The 27,987-nt window shown below is 42.0% G+C and overlaps 1 protein-coding gene across 1 annotated transcript; it reads right to left on the bottom strand.

Moving 5' to 3' along the window:
• On the bottom strand, positions 1–27,572 carry si:dkey-174m14.3 (uncharacterized protein LOC563117 homolog). Its single transcript, XM_067481638.1, has 7 exons — positions 26,580–27,572; positions 21,773–21,810; positions 9,676–9,837; positions 7,707–7,773; positions 6,080–6,187; positions 5,698–5,778; positions 1–2,273 (listed from the first exon to the last, which is right to left on the bottom strand). Exons 1-7 carry the CDS (start codon positions 27,555–27,557, stop codon positions 855–857), a joined length of 2,853 nt encoding a protein of 950 aa, XP_067337739.1. The 5' UTR covers positions 27,558–27,572; the 3' UTR covers positions 1–854.
• Between the last annotated feature and the right edge of the window lie 415 nt (positions 27,573–27,987).

The following is a 27,987-nucleotide window of genomic DNA, read 5'->3' on the forward strand; positions in this document are numbered from 1 at the left end:
TAGGTATAACTTGTGCTTTATTAGGCGAATAAAACAACGGAAATATAGAAACATGCATCGTAGTCAAAGAAACAAGATTACAGTGACTTCATGGGGGTGTGGGCATTCAAATCTGAGGTAGAGTGGGGGCAGGAAAACCTCTCCATTGGTTATATAATAGAGCAAATAAAGTAATACCGACTGCTAAAACAGACCTCGAAACGTTCCATCAATAACAATATAACACACCCACTGATACTGTCAAATTCAATCAACAGAAAAAACTAAACAAAATGTTATGTTGTCTCATTTTCATTTGAGCGATTAATTCATTTTTGTTGTCTGGCTGTGTTCAACATTCCTATTTAAATCTTCACAAAACACAATTTCAGCCAAAATATTGACCGACACTAATCCGTGTGCACTTTGTCTGGGCATCAACTCTCAATTAAAATTTCAAATGATTTGAATTTATGTACAAGTCTATCGAGAAGGTTTGCTTTTTGTTTGATTGTTTTGGATGTATTTCTTGCTAACAGCTACATACAAAATATACCAATCAATTTGTAGTTATATAAGTATATAATTGTACATTTTTAATTTAAACCCATACACATTCTTAGAAATGCGCTTCAACTTGAGTTCTACTCTTCCAGTTTTGCACATTCAACCCTTCACATGACTTACTTCCTCTGTACAATTGTAGTGTAAACTGTTGCCATCCACTGCCGAACAATCGAAGCTGGCATGTCGACTCCTGGCTTCTATTCAAACCGTTTTCTATCTAAATGGTTGTGCTCACAGAAGGTAAAGTTGGACACTTCAGAGCCTTGTGTGTAGCATCCCAGCAACTAATAAACCTGATTGAAAGTCCTTCAGTTCAGAAGTGTTCCATAAAGCTGGGCCTTGGTCAGACTGTCCTTCCTGGAAAGTCCTAGGGAGCCAAATTTTTGGTTGTACGGAGGAGGAGGGGGTGAGGCTGGTGGTGGCGACTGGCTCACCTGTGCAGGCAGGCTGTGCATCTCCACTTGATAGTGTTGCAGCTCTGCAGCCATCTCCAAGGATCTCTGGTTTAAGGACTCAGTGGAGCTGTTGGGGCTGGGGTCTACATAATCTTTGCTCTGGCCACCAGCTGCCACGTTGCCCTCTCTATCTTTGGAGCTCCCTGAGTGGTAGAGGCTGTGCTCTGACCCCTGGCTGTCCTCAGCTCGGTACAAGTGGGCTTGGCTGTGAGCCTGCCGCAGCCCTGGGCTGCATTCTGGACTGGGGCTGGCAGCTACCCATACAGGGTCCATGACACCTGCCCCTTGATGATAATAGTCTGCCCCCTCCTGGAAGCTGCTGTAGAGAGGTCCGAGCCGGATCTTAGCAGGCCGGACAGAGAAATGCTGCTCTGAGAAGCTGTAAGGTGAAGCCCGACCGGGGCTACGGTAGGTGTGTGCACTTAAGTCCTCCACACTAAGTTGTCTCCATCGACCAATCAACTCCTCCTCCTCAGGAGCTAACGTGCTGCCCCGACGACTGTCTCCGTAGGCAACACTTGGGGATGAAGATGGAGGAAGCGGCTCGTAGGGCTCACTGAAACAGGAGGACATGGTGCGGCTATAGACAGGCGAGCTGCCGTTTTGGTGATGGCTCAGCTCTGTCTGCTGGAAGGGATGAGCATTGGCAAAGCCTCTTGGACTGTCCCTCTCCCAGGATGAATCACTCTTTCTCTCATAGTCCCCTGCATCTCTCCACTCCATGTAGAGGGAATGATGGTGAGGGGAGGAAGCTGCACTGCTTGGCGGACCATTGCCTTTGTCTTCTGAACCTCCACCACTGAAACTCGAGTACGAGCTTGAGCCTGCGCCCAGTGTGGCAGGAAACTTGGCAAAGTGCTCCTGGGAGAAGCCGGCTCTCAACCCGACTGATCCCTCCTCTGGGGTACTATCGGTGGAGTTCTGGGGCCCATACAGCAATTTCCTCTGTCCATGAAGATCCATACTGGGCCTTCGCTCACGATGCCGGTCATCAGGGCAGTACAGGGCGGTGTCACTACTATACAGGTCGGATTTATATGCTGCACGGAGCCCTAAGCGTTCTCCTGGGCCCAAGCTCTGCAAAATAAAAGCATGGTCCTGAGTTTGGGGGCTGGGGGATCGCGAGGCCTGGCTGCTGCTGCAGGCCTCATCTTCATCTGGCTTCTCGAGCACCTTGGCAATAAGAGAGGCCGGGACAGAGTCTGGGTAGGTGTGACAGAGAGGAGACTCCTCCATGTGCATGGTGAGTCGCTCCTGAAAATCAGCAGGGAGCTAAAGTGTCAGAGAAAAGAGACATTTTAGTTACCAAACTGCAGTAAAACTTTGCCAGAGCCAAGAAAAGCAAATTTTATTAGGGTGGCATGCAACTCAACAAAAATGTGGGATGAACACTAAGGTACACATGCAGTTGGCTACACAACAGGGAAGCCAATCTGGAGCTTAGGAAACTTTTTGGGCTTGTGCAATTGGCAAGCAGTTTTCATTCAAATAAGTATTTGCCATCTTTGAATACTTATGTAGCACAGCCTAGTTTAGCAGCCCATCTGTGAAACTGAAAACTAAACCACATAGGTTAACCAAATTAGTATCAGTTTAAGGATTATTAGCCAATGTTTCTAAATCTCTTTTCAGGCAGTTTACAGTATCTCAGTATCTGGTCTGACTATAAAGGGCGAGTGCCAAGAGAAGATTTAGGCCCAATCCGAATTCTATCCCTACCCCCTGGTTTGGAGTGCTTCCTCATTTTTCAGTTTCCCCTCCAAACAAAGTCATAAGTGGTAGTGGTTGAACTATCCGCCTAAGAAATGGGACAGCACTTCAAGACCAGAGCCACGTGGTCCTCTTTTCAGAGGAGTCCCCGGTGAAACCATAGACTGTATACTTTTTGTTTGATTTTTGGTCAGCAAACTGCTTTTAACTAAGACAATCATGGTTAAATGAATGTTAATAGGCCAGTAAATGGGGAAATACATTGCATACATTTAGTCATAGCCCTCAGTTTTGAGTCTACTTCCAAAAACCATCAGATTAAAGGGCTACATTGCTCTTCTTCTCCCTAACCCTCGCTGCTAAAGTGAATTGGGACACCCCACCACGTCACATGAACATGCAAAGTGGTGGGTTAGGGTCAAGGTTGGTCAGGCTTCGTAGGGCCTTGGAGTTCCCCAATTTAATCAAACCTTTTGTACATTGGTCTATTTTAACCCTCAATCGAGGTGCTAAGTGAGAGTTATTGTTAAATGTTGTTCATTTGTTGTTTTTGCCTTCTGGAAGGACCTGTAAGAATAATTTGGGTGTGAACTGGTGGTGAGTTAAATCATATCCTATAACATTGTATTGCATTGTAATGTATCATACTGCACCACATCCCATCGTATCACACTGCATTACATTGCATCAAGATTCAAGATTCAACAACTTTATTGATCCCATAGGGACATTTTGTTGCCTTGTTACAGCCGCTCCCCGCGTGAAAAGTATAAAGAAAGGAAAAGAAGAAACAAATACAAACTACTGATCAATAAGTTTGAAAAAACCCAGTTAGGGGAGTAAAATTAAACGTAATAAAACTCGAGTAGTTGGTTTATAAGTATGGCACCACACAAAATCATGCATTTACAAAAATTCAATGGCATAACTGTCTTTGTGACTACAGTAACAACAAAGCGGTATTTTCAGAGACAGAGCTCCACCAAAAGAGAAAAATATATGTGAAAATGAAGGCGAATGGAGTCTGAGCCCTGTGAGGGTCCTTGGAAAAGAAAGACATTGTTCTACTAACAGCATTTCTCAATAAAAAAGCCTCCATCCACTATCTGTACCTCTCCATAGCAACAAGAATTAAGCAGCACATCATCAAGAAGAATCTAGTGAGTTGTTCCTAATTGGCAATGAGAGGCAAGCTAATTATAACTTTGTAGATAGAGAATAAAAAAAAAAACACCAAGAAGAACATGAAAAGACATTTTAACATAACAGTTTTATTACAACTTGGACCAAACTAAATGCCACTTAATTACTGTCCACACATTTTTCATCTGGGCTTGTTTTGAACAAGATCACAATTAGCTTTAATGTGGTGTTCGGAAATCGGAGCCCAATCATTTCATGCCCTCTCCGTGTTTGTATTGCAGCAAAACAAACAACGGAAGCACTTCAGTAGGCACTAAAAAGCCCCCTGCACTTCTCAAAATGGTGCAGCACCATTCATCAATATGCTTTCGATTGGCGTCCACCCACGGAGACTGGTGGACATACAGTGCGTGTGCATGCTTAGCCTCTGACCCCCATATTGCTTGGCGGTGAGCCTGCAAAACAGCCTTTTCACAACAGTACAGCTCCTATGCAGCGAGGGTGTTCATGCGTTTGTGTGTACAGTCAGTGTGGAGTGGGATATTTTATGAGCCTTACGCAACCAAATGCAGTTTGCACTGATATTGCCTTTCAGCTGGATGAGTAAAACGTGGTGAGGCTTGCTTTCACCCTGTGGACAGTTTTAAAATCTACTCTTGTCACATGGGAGAAGCTTACATCCCAGGGCCGATGCAGCAAAAAGGGGACATCAAGCCAAGCCTGGTGTTAAAGCACTCATCAATGCTCACATGCATATCTTTTCACAAGCAACAGCAGGGGAGAGTGATGAGGCTGCGGTTCACTGTCCATTTACATGCTGCCAAATACTGTTATTTTGGCTCCTTTAACAGTTAACTGTCCTTTTATTTTTGTCATGAGGTAGACTGTGTACTGCTTGTTTAATCATTGTCAGACAATTAGATGATTACTGAACCCCGTGCTGTATAATTGCACTCTAACTAAGCTACATAGTGACTGACAGGAGGAGAAGAGCACTGGTTTATTTTAGACTCCTGTTGCAGAGAATTGTGCTAAGGTTATTTTGTATATCTGAGTGCACATGTAAATTTAGTTCCTCGCCAAAGGAGAGAATTAAAACCTTTAAAACCAATTTTAATTTCTAAGAGATATATATGGTTGGACAGCAGAAATCTTTGAATGTCATGTTGTGTTACGCCTTAAAGTGGAAATGTTGAGTGGTAGTAATAATCTCAGTGGTTTGGGAAAAAATAAATAAGCAGTGTGAGGTAACTTAAAAAATTATAAACCTATAATTTAAGGCAAAGATATTTTTTATTTAAAACATTTATGGACTTTAAATGATAACTACTGTTTCAAATATAAATGCTTACATGTCTAGACTATAAATTTGTTAAGCTCTTTGAAACCTTCCCTCTTTCACGTCCCTAAGGTCAACGATATTTTACCAAACAATAGCTCCTCCTGCAGTGGTCTACAGTGGTCATAGTTCCACCCAGGATTGTCTCTTAACTCCTGTGACTCAAACAGGGCAGTTGTCCTGCCAGCAATCCTTTTTGCCTTTCTCATGCTTCACGAGCTGAAAATTCACCGTTGCGATGCCCAAGAAACACCTTGTTCACTTCTCCCTCGCTTTCCCCACAGTTATTTTGCCAACTATTTCCCTTTTGCCCGACTACCACTGTATTTTAAAAAAATGAGATTTAAAAAGAATGAACCATTCGTTGCTTACCTCTGGTTAAACCATGTGAAGGAAGAATTGTAATGTACTGCTATAAGGATGAGACTGAAACCTACATGAACTAAACAATAAATATGTGCGTTTGATTGCAGTGCTAAATGTAAAGGTCAGTGTAGGGCTCACCTCAGAGAGCTGGGCCCTGTAGAGAGACTTATTGCACTGGAGAAGCTGTGCAGCCAGGTTACAGTCCTTCCTGTACAATTCCTGCACAAGCACAAAAGGACAACCATGAAAATGTGAAACAGGCTGATAATAGCTGCACACATTATCTGATCCTCATCTTGTTGTTCTTGTTGCATTTTTGAAGCATTAGGAGAAGCAATAAAGGCAAAAGTGTCTCTCAAAAGTGATGTTGGTTTATCAAAGCAACTAAGCTCAGGGTGGATGGATTTTGAGCCTTATGTTACAGGAGCAAGATTCACAAAGTTGTATACTGTAGCTTTAAATCTATAAGATTTAAATTGCTTAATTATACAGAGTACAATTGAAATGTTCACTTTCTCACATTGTCCTCTCGTAGCTTCTCAATGGTGAGCTTTGCCTCCATCAGGTGGTTGTTGAGAACGATGATCTCTCTGCTCAGAGCTCGTTTCTCCTCCTCATGGTGCTGAGACTGACAGCGACAGGAAAGGTGCTTTACGAATAACCAGCCAGGCTAAAGACTTAAATCATGAACCCTTAAGTCTCGCATTTACCGTCAAATCTTTCTCCCTCCTTATCTCAGCATGCATCACAATTTTTGCAGCTTTTTAAAAAGAGATCAAATTCATTTACACCCCAGGAATTCACAACATGAGCACATTGTCATGCCATGTCTCTGTTTAACTGGTATATTCTGCAGTTTTGCAGGATGTTGTTTGTTCAGATACTTTTTCCTGAAAGAGAACGGACACACTTGCACATAATTTTAATGCAAGTAAAGAATTAACCACAGAGTTTTAGGTGGTTGTGAGGCCTTTGAAGAGCAGATCGTAGAATCTACTGTTTTCCATGATCACTTGGAGTCCCATAAATGTAAATATGTCTTACTAGAGGACTGTGTGTGAAACACTTGTTCTAAATATAAAAACTAGATGGATACACAAAAGATCACACATTGGTATTGTTTAGGTGGCAGCAAGAGATACTGTAGCTGACTCTTTTTATTTTTTATTTATTGGTTACTATTGGTAACTGAGCAACCATGATGTCAGTTAACTGCCCAGAAGTAAATTCTCTCTTTTTTGTTGGCCGGTAAAGACAAAGACCCCTTGTTTGTCCACATGAAGGACCTTTTTGTTGCTTCCTTCCAATATTTTTAACAGATTTCCTGTCAGTGTTCATACCTGTATTATAAAATTGGCCTTGTGTTGGTTTAAATGTGCAAAACATTTGTCTTTTCTCTTCACACATAAAAACTGAGGCTGTGTGAGTAATAGCACACTAACTGTACGACATTGTGTTTATCTGTCTTGTAATTACAGTCTCTATAGTTGTGTGGGGCCAAAGGGGTCAGATGGGAGTGTGGCACCTCTGGAGTAAACAAGCTTTACGATTACAGAGAGACTTACTCAGCACCTCTGTCACTCTTGAGGAAGTAATACATGAGACAAATCTATAACAGCTGATGAGGACACCAAGCCAAGTAATAAAAAAAAAAGCTTTTGGCGTTTTTTATAAAGTGACAATTTTTTTTCTCCCAAAAAAGCCGGGTGACCTTCAGCTCCTTCCACATCGGAACCTGCTTTCTCATTACGACTTATCATCTTGTGCTGCAACACACTGATTTGGTGAACACTTTCAGTCGTCTGTTCAACAGCAAAGACACCTGATGGTCATACAGCGTTCTCAGACAGGCTAGTTAATTGTATCTTCCCACAGTCAAAAGCAATGTCTGACAAATTAAGTGAGGTGCAGTGCACTGAGGAACAATAGGTTTGCTGCCACTCTGCCACTGGAAGGAGGACAGCCAATTGTAATAAGCCATAATTAACGTCACTGGTACCAACGGCAGGGCATTCATATTCAAATTGGCCGTGTGATTGTTCTGTACCATCTCTAAACCCCATGACTTGCTTACGTGCATCCTCTTCTTCTGTGTCTACAGGTACTTAACCACAAGTATAGGAATTCACCAAGATGGTGAAACTTACATTTCTGTGGATCTTTTCCTCCAGATCTTGGTTGATCCTCTGCAGCGCAGAGTAGCCGCTTTGTATTCTACAAGACACAATAACTAAATGTCATTGCTCAATTGCAGATAATTTTTTACATATGTATGTGTGTGTGTGTGTGTGAGTGTGCTGGAGCAGCTGGAAATGAGCATATAAGCGGCCTAAGCAGTACAAGCTAGAGCTAAATCGCATGCCACCGTTTCCGTTTATAGCACTCGTGAGAGTTCTCACACTACTGATATAATGATTTAGTGAGTCGATTATTTTTCAATCTACGAGGCACAGACACAACAAATGTAACATCTAGGTAACACAACGTTAATCACACAAACTTTACCCCAAGGTGTCTTTTTTGTTCGTTTGTTTTGCTGCTTTCACTCTCTCATTTAAAAGAAAATTCCCTCACATGAAATGATGTAACTTCTTCATTTAAAAACGTCACGAGAGGAAGCAAAAAAAAAAACTAATTGGGAACCACTCTCTTATACAAACGGTAGGTGAGGGCAGTGGGAAAAAAGCATATATGAGATAATATGGTAAGACTATATTTTAAAAAACATTTTTAGGAAAATAAAATATGCTGCTTATTTTTAGGATATTTACAATAATCCACAATTTGTAACTGACTATAATGGGCATGCAATGTTTAAGTTGTGAATTAGCTACAGGTAGGTGAAAAATGGTTCATAAGTAATGTAACTATTCATGTTTGTTTCCTACCATAAAGAAAAACTCTTAATTCTTCATTGGATAGAAAATAGGCTGCACTAGGGCAGTCTATGTAATATTGTATAAATATATTTTATTTGTTGATTAATATAATGTTTTTTTTGTAAATTATGAACCTAACGGCCATACTGAAGCATTTTAAATATGCAGCATAAAAATCAATTCTATCTGCATTCATTCACTTATATAACTCCTTTCTACTTGATAATAATTTGTATCTAAGAGGGCTGTTCCACAAAAATGTCATCTGGTCCATCTCCTGCTGTCAAGAGACCAGCTTGATACTCAAATATTTTTTTAAGTTCAAAAGTTGATCTTGCTTTTCACTGTCAGGTCGGTTCTCAGTGTGCAGTATGTGCACTCTAACTCGTATAAGCTGTTCTTTGGATGAGGTTCAACACCAGTTGCTTAAGGAGTAACTTTGTGCTTTATACAATATAAATTTATAAAAATGCGGGTAACAACAAAAACATTTGTTTGATGTGAGATTATTTCTCAATAATGCCCAAAGAGAACTTCCTGATCTTGGTTTTTCAGTAATAAACTGGCATGTTATTTGTCCGGAACAGCAGCTATTTTGGCAACATTTAATTTCGTTCTTTACTTTCTTAGAAACAATAGAGAAATGTCTCGGGAACAGTTTCATGATTTGGTGCTAAACGAGAACAAACTGTGCCTTTTGGTTCTTTGTAGATCATGTTTGTTCGTTAGATGACAGCAAAGACACAGTGTCTGTGCTCGATTATTGAGTTACAGTTTACGGTGCTATGGTGCCTTGGATTCCATTTCTAGGGATAAATCTCATATTGGGGCTCAATAGCAAGATAGAAGACTATTTCATATTGTCCTTTATATTTACCCCATGATATAAAGAATTCAGTACTTGCCAACTGTAGATGCCCATTGGTAAATAATGAATTTGTGAAGTTTAGTGACTTTGCACCATACAAATGTACATCATATAAAAGACAACTATTTAAAGCATCTACTCTCACGAGATATTTAGAATTTCAACATGCTTCTTGAAATACTTCTTAAAGTATGTTGTTGCTTTCTCTGCGCTCCTTGGACCTGTTTTAGGAACGGACAGATGTAAGATTATCCCCGTTAAACAAAGATCCTGACAAATCATCTAAAGTGTCTCCTCATCTGCTCTGCCATGGAACCACATTTTGTTGCCTCCTTTACATCTTCACTGTGGTACGGTATGGAGGCCTACCTGCGCAATTTATCAGTAAACTTGTCCAACTCCTCCTGTGCTCGGCGCAGCTCCGTCTCCAGGTACTGCCGCGTGGAGTCAAACTCGCTCTGCAGTAGCTCCAGCTTGTGTGTCGTGTAGGAAAGCCTCTTCCGCAAGTCCTCCTTCTGCTCCAGCAACGAGCTGCACGCAAACAAACAGCAAACAGCAGATTATTGTGTTCAGGGCATATGGTGGAGGAAACGAGCTTGTAACTTTGGTATTTGCCTTTCTCAATGCACTTAAAAGGGTCTACATATCTTTTTAATGCTCCCCAGAAGGCCATGCAGCGGTGATGAGCACATCATGAGAGAGTGATAAAAGCGGCAAAGTTGTGTGCAAAAGTGCTTTGTACCACATGAGAAAAAACAAAACAAAACATGGAGCCACAACACACATCTCTAATTAAGAATCTGGGCAAGGATACAAAGCCTTTAAAGTGATTAGAGCACCTTTTGTTTTCCTGTAGTAGAGCTTTGCAGGACAACACAGAAACCCAATCACCAGTGAGATTGGTCCCACTGATAAAAATGAAGGGTGTAATCTGTGATGAAATATGAGCCAATGAACTCTAATACATCATATGAATAGACTGTGAAGGCTCAGATTTACACAATAGCGATACCCTCCACATGTAATTCAGCGACAATGATGACTATTTTTAGAGTATGCGCATTACCTGGGCTTCAATCTAATAAAAGGGCAAGTGTGAGTGGGAAAAGAAGAAATGTCTGTTGCTTAATGGACCCTGTATTGACGGACAGATGGATGAAGGAGGGTAATGACTATGTCTGGTGCCGGAAAACAGAACAGGGAGTGGATGAAGATGCGGTCACGTCACTCCTTTCACTTCTTCTCTTTGTCTGTGTTTTTCCCTTTTAACAAGATCACAGACACTTATGGTGACGGTTGGGGACTATAGGGAAAAAAAAATTAGAGACAGGTTTTTTTCAGGTGGAGTCACCATGTAATTAATACGCATCATAATATTTCTGCAATCAGTGGGATGAGAAGGGGACCGGCTGACTCCAGGATTAATGCAGAAACACACACATTTTACAGATACGGTTTAATCTGATAAAGGTGTGTTCATATACATGCCAATAAGGTGCTGTTTGATGGGTATAAACCATTTTCTGTAGGAAAAGACGCTTAAATATGAAATATTCCTTTATGTTGTGGAGGTGCTGCAACAATGTGGTACAGTTGGATACATTTGTCAGAGACAGGTCCGCTCTTGAGGCACAAATCTCCCTAGTTGATTTAAATGTCAGCGATTTCAGTCGAAAACATCATTTTGGCTTCATGTCTAAATGATAGATGAGCCCATTTGTTTTGTTTTTGTGTTGCAGAAATTACTCGCATGAGCATTATCATTATTTTGTTTTATATCTGATACTCTAAGCTTGGACAATAACCGGTTACTACAGGTTTAAAAATGAAAAAGAAAAGAAACTCAAGTTGATTAGTAGGAGACTGGATGGGAATCAGTCTTGTGCACTGGTGTCATTGTGGTTGCATCGGTTGTTTTATTCATTGTTGTCACTGACTGTGTAATTTTTCCTTTGCTTGCATTCAAATTCATTTCAGTGAATGCATCGTTGCCCAACATGCATCGAATGCATGTTGGGGGCTTACAGTAGGGGCTTACAGTCTTTAGTTGTCGTTCAGAAGAGAAAGAAGCTACAGTAAGGCTGCATTTCCTGCTAGAAGAACCGCACCGTGAATATCTGTGGTCATATAACAGCTTGGTTAACTGTGGTGTAACTCTGTCAGCAGAGTGACTAAAAGCTACTGGTTGAAATAAAATTGATTCATTGTCAGTTCAGCTCCAAGACTTTGTGTTAAAGATTTGTTTGTACATGTACTGAACACTGACCACATTGTGATTCTTCCATTTCTGCTGCTGTTATAGGCCAATTGTTATTTTCACCAGAAGGTTTTTCTTTGTAGATAAATGTACAGAGAAGTCAACCAATGACCAATGACGCTATTTATTTTGTCACATCTCACATCGTTTTAATAGCTGCTATTACACCTTTCAGGACCTTCTGCAGTAGTTACAGTATCTCAACTGAGGTGATGTGTTGCAGTGAGTGCAGACAGTCAAGTAGCAACACACATACATGAGTTCAAAATAAAAAGTCAATGTTTACCTATTTTGACCACAGTTTTTGTCAGAATTGCCAATGCGTGCTTCTGAAAAACTACTTTACAACTCGGCACAAAGCCCGGTCTTCTCTAAATTAAAGAATTTCAAAATGACAGAATTAAAAAGCGCTAAGCAATGTCTAAGCAAAAATCAAAAACAAAAAGCTGCTCTACCTGGTACAAGTGAAACACTTTTTGTTTGTTTGGCTGTTGCGTCCACAATCAAATCTGTGAGTAAGAAGCACCTGCCCACACAGTGATTCAATGACCAACTCAAATGAGTGGATGGCATTTCAGTGCTGGCATTACCCAGCAGCCCTTACCTCTTCACCTCGTGCTTGTCTTTGATTGGCAGGGATTAGGAGGGGAATAAAGGTATTTGTTGTTTGATAGAGGATGAGTTTACATGAAGTAGCTCCTGGGATGAAAAAAATCCCCCATTAGTGACCTACTCTGTGAACGGGAGCTGAGTCACACGTAATGAGTGCTTTCATATCGGTGAGATGAGATGTCAAGGCGGCATGACTTCTGGACTCAGAGAGGCGGGATGAGGCTGCTTTAGCACGACTGGACGGCGAGAGGAGATACCTCGTGGGTGGATGAACGGACACACAGATAAAACACGAGGACGGATGGAAAGATGGACTCTGAGGGGTTCACTCTTACCTCTTTTTCGGATGTTTGCCGCCATTTCGGGGAACTTTTAAGGCGGTTTTGCCAATGTATATCTTTTTCATGGTTTGTCTGTGTTCCTTCCCTCTCATGTGTTTATAGAGGTTGACCACAGGGAGCTGGCATGTGTGTTAGTTTCCCGAGGGAGACCAGCTATGTCTGGCCTGCAGAGTTACTGAGTGCTCTACCTGTGCTGACCCTGCCAAACAAAGCAAACAGACAACTTGTCAACCGAGCATCCTGTGTGAAGGACAAAGCCAATATTACAAGTTTTAGACAGATGTTGCCAATATTTTGCTACAACAGTCATTTAAATAACAAGATTCCCTGCAGTTTGGCAGGAAAAGAAAAGCTGAAACAGCATTAATTCAGAGTGACTGAACATTTTGAAAGTTAACGTCTCTTTAAAGGTTAAAACTCATGGATATTTTCAGCTAATTTTATAGTTTCTTTATGCCTTCTCGTCTGACAGTGTCACGCTGCATTGTTTCCTGCAAAGATACGAGAAAATGGAAGTATCAAAGACGCCACTTGTAAATGTCAAGCTTCTGGTCTCAGTCCTCCAGACTTAAAGAGTATGTTGCTGAAATGAAACATTGCATAATTTTAAGCACTTATTAGTCCTTTTTACTTAGGTCTTGGTTTCCAACTCCATATAGTGAACGTTCAGGGAAACTAGGAATTATTAAAGTCCTTGAAAGCACCTTTTCAATTTAAAATACTTCTCTGTAACATGAAATATTCATGACAGTTTTACATTCAGGCTAATCTGCATCTTTGTGTCTGTCTCACTATGGTTTGATACAAAATAAAGCTAAAAGAGCACATACAGAATAGTATTGATTTAAATATTGCTTCATTTCAGATTTTTCAGAGTAATACAGGACATTATCCTTTTCAGTCCGAGTGAGGTCCGCCTGTAAAAACTGGCTTTTTGTGAGCTGAGCCCAGAAAAACACAGAAATAGCTCGTGTGATTTGACCTAAACGGCTTTAAACTTCTGAGTTAACTGCTGCTTTACTGTAATAAACTGCATTTAGGTTTCATGTCTGTGTTTGTGTTGGACATAAACCTGCCTCGTATTGTTGGTGGTGGACGAAAAGCCTTTGTGACAGCCAGATTTCAGACTAATCTGTAAAAACAAACATCCCTCTAACCCTTTTTGTTGAGACATGTCTTCATCTCCTGTATGTCCAAACACGAAGGACGTGAACTGACACATCCACACAATCTGAATGAAGAGAGTCTGACAAGGCCATTACACTGAAAATTCTTTTAAAACATTTCCTCCGTCCCCTCAGTCTCCTGAATTTCACCGGTGTCTGCAGCACAGGTGCAGCCGTCAGCCCACAGACAGACGGTGCGGGTTATTAGATGAGAAGACCTGTCGAAGCTTGATCAAAGCTGAACTGCTGGACTGTCCACAAACCATAAACAGGTCGTGGGTGTGATCGCAGTAGCCCAAGGAAGGATCACATGTGGAATGCTGTACATACTGTACATACACTTGTGCAAAAAAAGCAGATGACATTAAATTTTAAAAAAAAGGTGTTGATCCACCCAGTTGTTGGGAGCTGATTTATGCTGCTGGCTGAGGAGGCAGGGAGACATGCACTCCTCCAGATGGTGACAGCTCACCACCACCACCGGAGCCTTCACTCCAGCTGCTCCCCTCTGAGTCATAGCAACACCGACTCTGGATGTACGTGTGCATGTGTCAGTGTGTGTGCGTGTAGTGTTGTGTGCATTTACACATGTAGTTGAATACTCGTGTGTCTTTGTGTCCATGCGTGACTGCAAACCTGCACGTCACTGAGTGTTACTTGTGCGTTTGTGCTGCGGCATCAGCTCTGCCCATTCAATCCCCTTTTCTCCACAGGAATGAAATAAACCAACACCGTATACCACACAAGTCAAAAAGGACAGCTGTTAATGACAACTCGGGCCACGTAATGGTGTCCGCTGTCAAACTGCCAACAGCACTCCCTCCCTTGCTCATTCACTCCCTCCTTTTTCTTCTTCTTCTTCTTTTTTCTTTAGCCGATCCTCACACTGCAGCAAAACCATAGACAGGGCTTGTTCAGATGGTGCTGCCTGCCACCCACTCGTGCCACGCTGACATTTGAGAGCATTGAAAAGGAGAGGAAGAAGGAGGTGGGAGAGGAGGAGGAGGACATAAAAGTTGAGAAATGGGAAAGAGGGAAAAACTGAGAATACTATCGAGAGTATCTACAGTTTAGCCAAAGACAGGAATGAGGGGGGAGCCATCGCCGAATTGGAGAGAAAAAGCAAAGGGAGTGGGTGTGAAATTGGCAGCAAAAATCATAATTTCTCCTTTTCCTTCCTCTCCTTTTAGCCGTCGTTTCCATCTATTGGTTTCTCACTTTCTTTCTTCCTGATCTGCATCTACCTTGGAGATAGACTGGCTCTCAGGTAAAAACCCTTTTCACAGACCCAGACCTCAGCATTTGAGCAGCAGAAACCCGAGTGGCTGACTCATCCAGCTGCAGCAGAGAAAGAAGTTGAGGAAGACGTTCTTTCTGCCCCGTGTGACTTTAGATTAACAAGGTAGCTAACCTGCAGCAGTCAGTCAGCCCGGTGGCATATCATAGTATGACTCAACCATCTCCTTCAAAAAAAGAAACTCAAATTAGAAAACTGTGGTGCGAGTGTGTGTGGGCTTATGTCTGTGTCTCTGTCCAGCATTGATTAAGTCGGAGCAGACACCTAAGCAGTTACACACCAGCTACCAGCATCATTAGCAGCAGCAGGGGATAATGACCCGCTGAACGGATTTCATGTGCTGCTGATGGCCCCTCGGCACAGGGGAGTGTGTAATCACGACAACCGTCCCGATTTTAGAGTGAGCGGAAGAGGTGATGGACGCTAACTGAGCTCCTAATATAAACACAAAATGTGTGTTGTTCTGTGCTGCTGAAAGCCCACAAGCCAGATCCAATAAGAGATCAAGTCCAACGCTGACACCAGAGCAACATTTAAACAGTGGAAATGACTGTGTTTTGCTATAAGTGCCAGTGAAAAGACAATATTTATCCCATGAGATCAGTTTATAAATTATGATTATGAATACAGGAATTTGAGAGTAAAGACGGCAGAGTAGGGATTTTACGACTCTATAGAGGTTTCACAACACATGCTAAACAGCTTGACATATTTAAAGCCCCAATCTATATCATTTTTAGTGCTCAAACTCCACCCTACCAGGTGCGGCCCCGCCGAAGGTGGCCCTTGGTGCCGGTCCCGAGCCCGGATAAAATGGGAGGGTGATGGCAGGAAGGGCATTTGGCATAAAACTCATGGCAAATCAACGTGCGGAACACGTTCTGCTGTGGCGACCCCTGTGGGGACAATCCGAAAACTGTTGGTCTAGATTTAAATACCAGGAAGTAATAACTATTTAGCTGGATTGTTCTGTGCGTTGCTGTGCTTGCTTGATCTGTAGATATGTGAAGTTGTAGTTGTAGTTTTTAGTTGTCGATGGAGGTTTAGCTGCCGGTAGAAAGTCTTGAGAATAACAAGAGTTGCAAAATTTTAATAGAACTAGTACTAACTAGTTTGTTTAACTAGATATGTTTTTTCCTGCAAATATGCGATGAAAGAGTTCCAATAAATGTTTCAATAAAAATATCCCATTGTTTGCTACTGACCAAACTATGTGGACTGTATAATAGGTCTTGTTGTGAGGAGCACTGCTAAAGATAAAACATGTTAACAAAATGCAAATAAGTTGCTGATTATGCTCATCAAACATAATAAATGCATTAATCAACAAGAAATTATGTAACTTCAAGGTGGCTGCATTTGTAAAAGCTTTTTGTCTCTGATTTGATAAAAGCAACAATAGAAAACATTTTTGTGAAAAACATATTTTTAAATGGTGCGCATAGTTCAAGACAAAAATAGAGCTGTTCATGTCATTTCACCAAATAACCAAGATATAGAATAAGATATATAACATAAACACAAAATAATTTGAAATGTTGTCACTAAAGATTTTCTCTAAAAGCATTTTTGCCAAATTTCACCAGTTAAAATCAAGTTTAGTGTCGAGGCAGGAAAATCCCCCCAAGCCATGAGAACAAACTTGAGAACACACATACAAACACATGTACACGAGCACATGCTGTTCTACAAAAAAACAGCATCAGCCTCGAGACAAGAAAATCATGTTACCGTGCCAGTGAATCCTTCTGAGAGCTGTCCTTGCAAAGCTATCGAGACCTCGTCTTCCTCCGACCCAGAATCCAAACACTTACACTGAAACCCAAAAATATGATTACGGTGTGTTACCAATCTGCATTTGAATGTTCCCATGAGCTTGATCCCAAATCAGCCCACTCTCTCTCATTTTTTTAGTTTGCAACAATATGACTTCTAGATAAAAGGGGTTATCGAAGGTTGTGGCGTTTGGCTCTTTGTTACTCAGAAATACGACTTTGCAGCTTTTCGGCCACCACCAAAGAAGAGATGGGATGGAGAAGCACAAGCAGCTTTCAAAAGGGTTCAACTCATTAAAAATAGAAGAGACACAAACACACACAGACACACACTGCCCACCATCGCAACATATTGTTTACGAGTGCAGCTCCAATGGACAGGTAGTGATTAGACGCAACAAAGGAACCACCTCTGCAAATCTACTAGACTGCAGTTTTCCTCTCTGGGTTCTGAGTTCCCATGTATCTGTGTGTGTGTGTGTCTGTGTGTGTGTGTGTGTGTGTGCGCGCGCATGCGTGCGTGTGTCCCTAAGTGTTTGTCTCACACTCTTGTACATGTATAGTGGGTGGCTCAGATGTACTTATGGGTCCATCCACAAATCTCAAGAGGCAGCCTAAAGAGCCTCAACTCAGGGAAGCATGAATGGAGCTTTTACAAAAAAAGAGGCTATATTGAGAAAATATAAAAAAGCAACACAGCAGAGTTTTATAGCATTTAATGTACTGGTGTATAAAAAGATTGCAGTGTGGGACCTCCATCCTCAAAAGCAGCAGACATCAGTTTTATTTATTTAGTTTTATTCCTCTAAAAAACTCACAGTTTGATGCTGTTTATTTGGACGGTGACATCTAAAAGGTTTGAAATTGGAGTTTAACCCTTAGGAGTCTATGATCAGGTCAAATGGCCAATTTGGGGTGGGGCAGCATAGAAACAGAAGCACGTGGAGCGATGCGGCCAACTTCTTTCGAAAACACTCTACCAGCTTTGGTCTGATGCTGATAGACCACGTAAAACCGGAGATACAGTTTTTTTTCAACAGGTACATGCAGACACTGACTCCATCACAGGCAGCACTGTTTACATACTTGCTTTCTTTAAAAGTATATTCACTAGGACTTTGCTTTTGCCTTCACCATCCATTTTGCAACTACAGGAATAAGATTTCCTATTTTGAGGAAGTGTCAGATTGTCTCTGGAACAGATGGTCTGTTGATCATGAGGTTTGCACAGCAATATGCACTGTGAAGCGGCACTGAGACATCATATACTGTAGTTGTGGGTAGTTGCAGACCAAGTCCCCAGGATCAAAGTCGGGCAGAAAATCAAACTTGGTGTAGTGAGCAAAAGTGGTATTGTGATGCACGCTGGCCCCAAAAGCATATTTCTCATAGAAAATTGTTGATTTTCGGTTAAATCTATAGGCTTTATTTTTTTAATTCATGTGCGCGGGGAGCAGAGAGGTGCAACCGGAGGAGGTCGGGAGTGCACGTGCTCTGTGGGCCCAAAAATGCAGAAGCAGGATGATCATCTGGGTCATTCCAAAGGCTGGAATCCACTGAGAAACTTTTATGATATATGATGTCATATATCCACTTCTCATTATGCATTAGTGTCACAAACAGGTTCTGGTAGTTCCCCCATGATGTAAACATGTAGTTCAAAGCAAGGATATTGTCTGCTGAACACTGTTTTTCTCATCTAATTTTCAGTACCAAAGCAGATAAAGGCATTTTTCAGAATCCCTTAATTCACTTCTGCACAAATTACAGTGTCATCGACTCGTACATCCCTGTTGCTGTTGGTACATACACACCACCCAACCTTTAGTTGGTATTTTCTGTTTTGCATTTTAAAAGAAACTTTTCACAGACACACTCTTTGTCCTATAAATAAGAAATTCGTAATATACTGTGCAGCTGATGTTATGATGCTTTCTGCCAAAGATAAACTTTTTAATGTAGCTAGAATGTTTGACACAAGTGTAGCATGTACATGAATCCATTACTGTCACAAGGACACATTTCATTACGTTTAAATTAGTCAGTTCCTTCACATCAGGTAGGAACTGAGTCAGGACCAAGTCAAATTTCTACAAAGAGTGTGAGTTATGGCAGCGAGGGCATTCGGGCCTTTCCACGGCTGGCTGGGTCATCATCATGAGGAATAAATCTGACCTGTGTGATCTAACCGCTGGTGCTGAAGGGGGGCATGGGGGAGGAGGAATAATGGGGTTGAGATGATAAGATAAACTTAATGACCCCCATAGGAGCTGCCAGTGCTACGGGAGAGAAGGACCTGCAGACAGAGTGGAGGAGAAAGGCTGACCGCTCAGACCACAGAGGACTGAGGAGAGCATTCATCAGTGGGACCAGCGCTGTCCACTTAAGCAGCTCCAAACTAACCTCTAGCCTCTTCACACCAGCTGCTCTCCCACACCACTTCCATACAAATACTGTACATGTCTGCTCTTCTGACTAGTTTCCCTACAATAGACACACGATTCGTCAGGGATTCAAACAATTGTTTAATATTGTAAATATGTATCAGATAAACTAACAAGTCCTCCAGTCTAAGTGACCATACATCATTCGTTCTCATATATGACCCATAGAATGAAAATAACCATACTATGTACTTCTATTCCCTGCAAAACACAAATCGAATCTTGTATTTAAACTTGGATGCTGGTGAGAACTCTTGTTATTAGTGGGTAACTGAGAACTCGTGTAATGGACGTGACATTATGCACCAGACTATTTTGCAGTGGCTTCCTGTTTTCCCGGCAATTTCTAACAAAACCCAAGAGGTCAAAACCAAAAAACGTTTTCCCACTTTTTTCTCATTAGTTAAACAAACTACATGCTGGTGGATCTTGTTACCTCAAGATGTTTCTCCATTGCCAGTCCAACTGCTAAGCCGACAAATTATTGTCCCCAGCGTTATAATTTCCATAATTAAAATATAGATGTGAGTGCATAGATTACCTCTCTTATAACTATCTTGCATTTTGAGGACAAACTAAAAAATGTCAAAACGATGTCGTCCCTTATACAGAGAATAATTGTGTTACATTTCAGGCTGTCGCTCATCGTGGAACAGCACCTGTCACTTCTATTAAGTGGTGTCAGTCTCATTTTTTAATTTACAGCAGAAGCTCAGTGTTTGACATTTTCGTCAGTATTCTGACTTCAACACACGTTTACAACTCTGTAAATCTGTTTATCCAACTGAGGTTTATCAACTGCCCTGTCTTGCTGTGGAGCCCCAGTGTGCCTCCATTGCCGCCATGTAAAATTTATATCTCTGTCTCCGCCACAGGACCCCACTGCAGGAACCAAGGAAGGGACAGAAATTTCCAAAGAGGGAGAGAACAAGACAGATTTCAGGACATTTCATCATTTAGACTGGGAGGCGTCTAGGAGACGTGGGTGGAAGTTGGGGTGAGTGGGATGTGGGATCTCCAGATAAATTAGGGACAGACTGTCAGGTAATTCCTGTTTGACCTCCTCACGGGTTCTTCAGAGGCCACAGGTGACGTGTTTCCTAATCAGTAAAGAGCAAAGAGAAAAGAACAGGACTTCGCGCGCTTATATCTGCAGAGCTGCTATAATTCAATTAAAGCTGTGACACAGAGGTGAGGACAATTGATGCCTCACATTGCAGAAACACCCCGTCAGATTAATTACCCCTTATCGGCTGGTTAAACGGCTTTTAAACTGTAATCTGCCTGAAATCGTAATAATACCATCGTTAATCGAACACAAAAGGGAAAGCTCAGGATCTATTTCTATCTGTGCTGGATTAATAATGGTTCATTAGTTATAGTATTAATTAAAAAATGTCTACTGTAGGGCAGTGAGTTGAAATAGAAAGACAGAGTGCGAAAAAAAAGAGAAAAGAAAAAAAAAAACCTCCTGCATCTTGTCCTGTTGCTACTTTGCAGCTTTAATTCCTGTGTAATGCAACCTTGATTAGAAAACTCAGAGAGCTTTTGTAATATCCTAAGAAGCTCATTAAAATCTGTTTATGCAAGCATATCAAGATATCAGCTCAATTATCAGCCAGGCTTTGTGTTAATATTACTTTATGTTTTTATGTATGCATAACAATCACTACTGTGAGCTGCTGTTGCTTAGTTATTCATAGTGGTAAAGTGGCTCTGGTCATGCAGAGTAGTTAATCAGTGGTATAGACACATTCCGACAGGTGAGCGTCCGTGATCATGCCGAAACAAATACTGTATATAAGAGGGATCGATGGACATTTCTACAAGCGTAGCTAATTAAATTGATCCCTTAGTGCAAAAGCTTTTTCACTAACGCCACATACACTGCAGTGAATTTCAAGCCAAGAGACTCCCTGCATACAGCCATCAACCTTGTTCTGCATGAAAACTAAACAAAAAACCAACAAAACCCTGGACAAACTATCAGAAAAGCATATCATTCCTAACAGCACTGCATCAATTTCACAGAGAGCACAAACTGACACAGAGTGCAGGCACATCACATACAGATGAGCGCACACACACGCACACACACACACACACACAAGCCAGCTTTGTAATCCAAATCAAAGATGCAAACGGTGAAGAAGTACCTTCTGCTAACGCAGAGCTTCATCCTGGAGAACGAGAGATAAAATCCTGCTGCTTAAGCCTCGCAGGGGAACGGAGAAAGCCCCCTCTTCAGTATGCTATCTGGATTGGCTTACCCAGCTCTCCCTTAAAGCTCGGAGAACCCCCAGCACATGCACGCCACCCCACCGCCACCACCGCCGCTGCTACCGCCGCCACCTCCAATGCCACCACGCCGCTCCAACAGCAGCAGCAGCTGAGCCAGGAGGAAAGACAGAGGAAGTGAGGGAGAGAGACTGTGCAAGAGTAGATAGACAGAGAGGAAGAGTGGGAGGGAAGGAGCTTAAAGGAAGAAGACAGGGAGAACGCAGGGGCGTAATGATGGAATGCTGAAAGATATGTGCCGAAAGAGAGAGGGAGAGACATGGGGGGGGGGCTTACCTGATAGTGTCTATGTTCTTCATCTCCTTTTCAGGCACCTAAAGGAAATGACAACATGTTAGTCGAGGACACCCATCAAACTGGGCCGGAGCTGCATACAGAGCATTGCTGCAGCACACATGAAACACACATTTTCTCTGTTTTTGTTTATGTTTCTTCCCCCTCTTCTACGCTTCCCCACTCACTCAATCGTTCCTTCCTCCCCACCCCCTTCCCCCCTACTCCTACTCGTGCGCGAGCCCTTGCAACACTCATCAGACTGCACCCGCTCGTCTACAGCTGCGCTTACTCGAAGTGAGTAGAGAACAATCATTTCATAGTGGGGAGCGTAAGAGAAGAGAGTGCGAAGGAGAGGACAAGATGGAAGGAAGGAAGGAGGGGAGGGAGCGGAAGCCTCCATTGCAGCCAGACTGCAGATACATGGCAAGCCCCCCCATGAGGGATACTGGCAGCAACTCAATATCCCTGTTGAGGTGCTGAATCGCAGAGAAGGAGCAGACAGCGAGAGAGGGAGTGGGGAGTGTGTGTGCAAAGAGATGGAGAAAGAGTGGAGAAGGAAAGGGGGGTGAGGTGAGGGGGAACAGGTGGTTCAATCTGTTGAATCTTACATCTCAAGTTCCAGGCTGTTAGGGAGAATATGTTTTATACAAGTCTGCTGTTGGCCTGTTTTCCATAGGCATGAATTATGCATCTTTTTGAAAATATTCCCCCAGAGTTCTCATCTTCATTCATCAGATTTGGGGTGCAGGCCTGACTGAGTGTGGCCTCCATGCTGCCCTGTCGCCTTCTGTAGTGAAAGGCTGGACCTCATGCACGTTCGCATCCGTAATTAATAAAGGACGCAACTGCTTGCAAAGAGGCTGTTTGATAGGAAACATAATAAAGTCAGAAACCTTTTCCAAAACCGGGGGAATGCTCAAAAGTGTGGAGCCTGCGTGTTCGGCTATTTCGCAGCAGAAGGTCGTGTGCCTGTGAAGAAGGCTACGTTACTGCAAGGACTCGTGTGAGGACATGAAACTTTGCAGCGACACACACGCTACACTGAGATGAACGCCAACAGCCTCACATGCTCGCCTCTCAGCCCCCACACCACCCACCTTTTTTTCAAGCAGTTGCTAAGGTGACGGCAAAGGCTGAATTTTAATGAGACAAACAAAATTAATGCAATGTGATTTACTCCCTTATTATTAAGTGGCAGCAGTGTTGATTCGGAAGATCTGTCAGGTACCTTTTAGGTTGGGGAGAAATACTGAAAAACCAAATCCGACGTGTTCGAGAACAGTGAAAATCAGTTGTGTGCAGGGAATGTAAAAAACATGACTTCATGCTTTTTAGCAACTGAATCAATGTTCATTTTGAAATGAGATATCCACAGCTAGATGGATAATCGTCTAACAACGAGATGAGTGTCATGCTGAGACTGCAAATACACTCACTTTTGATGCAGTAATTGAGCCTTCAAGTCTGTGACATGCACGCTGCTGCTATAGGTCTGGGGAAACCACCGGTTGCTATAGCTGAAGAAAACAGTTGATTAAACAGGTTCTCTGTATTCACAGCCATTTTAACAAGGTTATGTCTCAAGCGGAGTAAATGATGGATGCCACACAATAAATGCTGGCGAGTGGTCTGACTCAGTAAATGACTGCATTGTTCGCTTAGGGTTGTTTGTGTGGAGGAGCTGCTGAAGGGCAGAATGCTAATGAGCACAGCCACGAGAGCCTGCTCACTGGTCAGCATGAAGCAGTGCTCCCGTGCACACGCACACAGACACAGCAGCATCCATCAGAGGAGACGGTCTGTGTGGATCAGTGGGAAAATCTACACTCCCTGATGGAGCTGTTTATGAAAAATACTGGGGGGGGTTTCATAAATGTATAGTACTGTATAAAAGTATTAGGCCACCATCAGCTTTCCTGTTTTAGGAAAGTTGCAGCAACAATCTATATTTTTTTTTAGGTCTCTTTGATTAGTTATAACCAGACAATACAGGAAATATGTACAGTAGTGTGACCTCACTTTGCACATCTTGAAGCATTTTAGGAATCTTAGTTTTCTCAAGTGATCTTCTGGTATATTAAACCTAGAGTTCTTCTTTAAACTTTAAACGTTGTCTTTGTCTGTCCAGACGTCCAGGTGATTTTCGAGTCTGAACTCGACTTGTTTTACAAATATAATTTTATTGCATTAACAGTGAGCTTGGGGTCATCGAAAATTTTAACTGTTGCCAATCAAACGCCGTAATTGAAGCCTTTTTGTGTCTTTAAGTACTCGTGAGCAATTTGGACAATGTCACTAACAGCTCAGGCAGAAATTATTCTCGCGTTTTTTCAATGATTGGACTAAATTTTGACATAACACTCTTCCACTGATCTTTGTGAGCTTCTGCTTATCTGAGCCTTTTCACCTTGTCTCCTGCTTAAAAATGCGCTATCCTCCCACAAAGACCATTCCTGATCTTTAGACTGTGGAAGGATTTGGCATCCAGATGAAGCTGCCAGATGCTGAGCCAGTTCCTTGCTGGTCTTTTACATTATTTTTTTAAATAAAAGAACCTTTGAGAATCTTCCATAAGAGACAGTTTTCTTAGTCTTCCACTCCTGTTTTTGACCCAGGAGAATGCAACATACTAACTCTAAGAGGTCACATACTTTTGTGTTTTTTAGTACAATCCCAATTTCAAAGAAGTAGGGACGATGTGTAAAACCTAAATAAAAACAGAATGCATGGTTTGCAAATCTCATCAACCCATATTTTATTCACAATAGAACATACACAACATATCCGATGTTGAAACTAAGACATTTTACCATTTCATGGAAAATATTAGCTCATTTTGAATTTGATGGCAGCAACACATCTTAAAAAAAAGTGGAAGCAGGGTGATATTTACCATTGTGTAGCGTCTTTTCTTCTTTTAACAAATGTCTGTAAACGTCTGGGAAGTGACGAGACCAGTTGCTGGAGTTTTAGGAGAGGAATGTTGTCTTGTTCTTCTCTGACGCAGGATTCTTTGTTGCCATTTTCTGTTTATTTTTTTATTCGTTTGTTTTATAATGTGCCAAATGTTTTCTATTGGTGACACAGCATCTATGGTTTCCAAAAAAGAATTTCAAATTTTGATTCATCTGACCACAGAACAGTTTTCCATTTTGCCTCAGACCATTTTAAATTAGCTTTGGCCCAGAGAACATGGGGGTGTTTCTGGATCGTGTTCACATCTGGCTTCTTCTTTCCATGATAAAGCTTTAAGTCACATTTGTGGATTGGACAGTGACCTGTGTTCACAGACAGTGATTTCTGGAAGTGTTCCTGAGCCCATGCTGTGATGTCCAGTAGAGAATCATGCCTGTGTTTAATGCAGTGCTGCCTGAGGACCTGAAGATCCAGTTTTGACCTTTGGCCTTTGCACACAGAGATTCCTGCTGATTCTCTGAATCTTTGGATAATATTATATACTGTAGATGGTGGGATCTTCAAAGTCTTCACAATTTCACATTGAAACATTTTTCTGAAATTGTTCTACATTCTTTGGACAGTTTGTCAGAGATGGGTGAACCTCTGCCCATCTTTACATTTGAGAGGCTCTGCCTCTGTGAAACGCTCCTTTTATACGCAGTCACGTTACTGACCTGTTGCCAATTAACCTAATTAGTAGTCACATGCTCTTCCATTTGTTTTTGATTTGCTGCAATTACTTTTCCAGCCTGTTGTTGCCCCTGTTCTAACTTTTTTGAGTTAGAACAACGGCAACAACAGGCTGGAAAAGTAATTGTGTTGCTGCCGTCAAATTCAAAATTACCTAATATTTTACATGAAATGGTAAACTTTTTCATTTTCAGTATCTGATATGTTGTTTATGTTGTATTGAATAAAATATGGGTTGATGACATTTGCAAAACAAGGCCTTCTGTTTTTATTTACATTTTACACATTGTCCCAACTTCTTTGGAATTGGGGTTGTACCTACATCAACCCCAATTCCCCCAAAAGACAATTTTAATGGTGGCCTAAGAAGGTTGCACAGTACAGTAGGTATGACATCCACTCCTGTATCCACAGTGGCAGCAATGGATCAAATGACAATATAAATAAATTAGGCTGTTGCAGAGATGAACCCAGAGAGAATTATACTCAGACTCTGCAGAGTGTCTCAGCTCTGCAGCGCTTCTGAGCATCAGTCAGCTCTTTATTTTGGTTTTTGGCTCACAACTTTCCTCTGTTTCTGTTTGCAAAAAACTGTGATGTAACCACTGCCCACCTGCCCAGTACCAAACAGCAGACAAACACAAACACAGCAACTACAGTATTCTGTGAACAGAGTGGAGCACTAAGCTGCTATGTAGTCAGCTTTTTAACTCAGGAGTCAGTAGAAATAATTAAATATTGGTTTCACCAAGAAAAAAAAAAAACAACTTTTAAGAATAATAATATGATCATGGGTCACTGTTGTTTACGGTTTATTTCAGCAGCCATGGATTGAGAAAATTGTTAATGCATGTTACAATATGTGGAGCACTTTAAGGCTAAAGTTGGCAAGAAATAATGCTTAATGCACCACTTTTGTTTGTTTTGCTATTTATTTTTCTTTTTTTAAACCTCTCTCTATATATACATAGACAGTAGAAGCAAAAACCCATATAATGCATTAGACCAAAAATATATTGTACTACTCACTCCAATCAGCCAAACTCTTGATTTATTCAGGCGTCACTTCAAGCTCTGTGAGAAACAATTTCTGCTCCAATCATAACATATGTTCAGAGACGTGCTTTGATTAAAGACTGAGGCAACTGTCATCACTCACCATGTTGATGCCCTTGGGCAGAGAGGCAGATCTGTTGGGGTATCTAGAGAGGTCACAGTCAAACTCCAGAAAGGGACTTGTCATCTCAATTTCTTCCCAGAACTGTGGAGCAGCTTTATCATCTATTTCCAGCTGTGGTAATGACGTGGTACCTGCTTTCATGTCCAGGTCGTGTTTCTCGTCATTCCTCTTCACGGTGTCAATGTTCGTCTCCAGATAAAGTTCATGTGCACGGTCAGTTTGCCCGTCTTGGTGCTGGACCGCTGACAGGGACAGCCTGGGGCTCCTCTGAGTCACCACTGGGATTTTTCCTTCAGGGCTATCGGGGTTTGTGCTGGTGGAGCTGGAGGGAGCAGCTGGTCTCCCAAATGCCTGCAGGCAGTTTGGGTCGAGTACATTGGATGTCACCTCATCCAGAAACTGTGAAAACTTTAGTTTGGTTTGGATCCTTTCCTCCAGCAGTAACTGTAGTTTTACACTTTCAGCACTGGCGTGGGACTCTGAGGAGCTCCTCCCCTCACACAGCCAACTTGTCCCTGGCCATGCCTGGAATTTGTTATGGTTGCTGTCTCCTCCCTGCTCCACCTGTGGATGGCACCCCCTAGAATGACATGCTGCATAATTCCCCCATCTTCTCTTGTCCCTCAGCCGAATTTGGAAAGCCTCCTGGCTCTGTTTCTTGATTGAGCTGTGAAGGAGCCCGGTCACTCCAGAGCTCCAGCTGTACAAACTACCAGTGCCCTCACTGCTGCTCCTGCTCCCTTGTGGGCTGCAGATTGGGGCACTGGGGCTAGAAGGTTGGCTGGTGGAGGACTGGTTAGAAGATGGACCTATCAGCTCCTCAAGCCAGACTTGGTCTCCATTAAACAGAGGGAAGGTAGCTGCAGAAGAGGCCCAAGAGTTTGGTGATTTCTGGCATTTCTGGATTTCTGGGCCTCTCTGGGAAAGTAAGCAGGCTGTGCTGCTTGTCTGGTCCATTGGTTTGAGTCCTGTCTGCATGGATGTGTCCCCTCTGTAATTGCTGCAACTTGCAGATGATCCATGGTCCAGTGGACAGCTCCGATTTTAAAGAGTTCTACCCCAATCCTGCCTCATTATTGTGCAAGCCTGACCTAAAAGAGATCCAATACTTTTTCACTCTAGGCTGAACAGATGGCCTCCTTCAGTGCCAGGATAACCTCCTGCTATGTCAAGTACATGCCTGGCTTAAAATTTAATGCAGAGGACTGTGAAGACGTCCTATTGCTGTAGGTCAGTTTAACAAAAGTATGACCGATTTCTAAAATATATGCCCATGAACATCATATGTTTTTAAAAAGTGGAAGTCAAAGAGCTGGGAATTCACAGACGATCTGCTAAACTGCAGAAGCTTTAAGTTAATGAAAGGAAAAAGGTTTATACAATCCTA

Source organism: Channa argus, chromosome 17 (genome assembly GCF_033026475.1).
Source record: "Channa argus isolate prfri chromosome 17, Channa argus male v1.0, whole genome shotgun sequence".
In the NCBI taxonomy this organism is placed as follows: Eukaryota; Metazoa; Chordata; class Actinopteri; order Anabantiformes; family Channidae; genus Channa; species Channa argus.

Coding starts and splice junctions, on each gene's coding strand:
- si:dkey-174m14.3 (XM_067481638.1), bottom strand. CDS start 27,557: ATGGACCAGACAAGCAGCACAGCCTGCTTACTTTCCCAGAGAGGCCCA. Junction 21,811..26,579: donor TGCCCAAGGGCATCAACATG/GTGAGTGATGAC, acceptor CATTTCCTTTAG/GTGCCTGAAAAGGAGATGAA. Junction 2,274..5,697: donor ACAGGGCCCAGCTCTCTGAG/GTGAGCCCTACA, acceptor CTGACACTTTAG/CTCCCTGCTGATTTTCAGGA.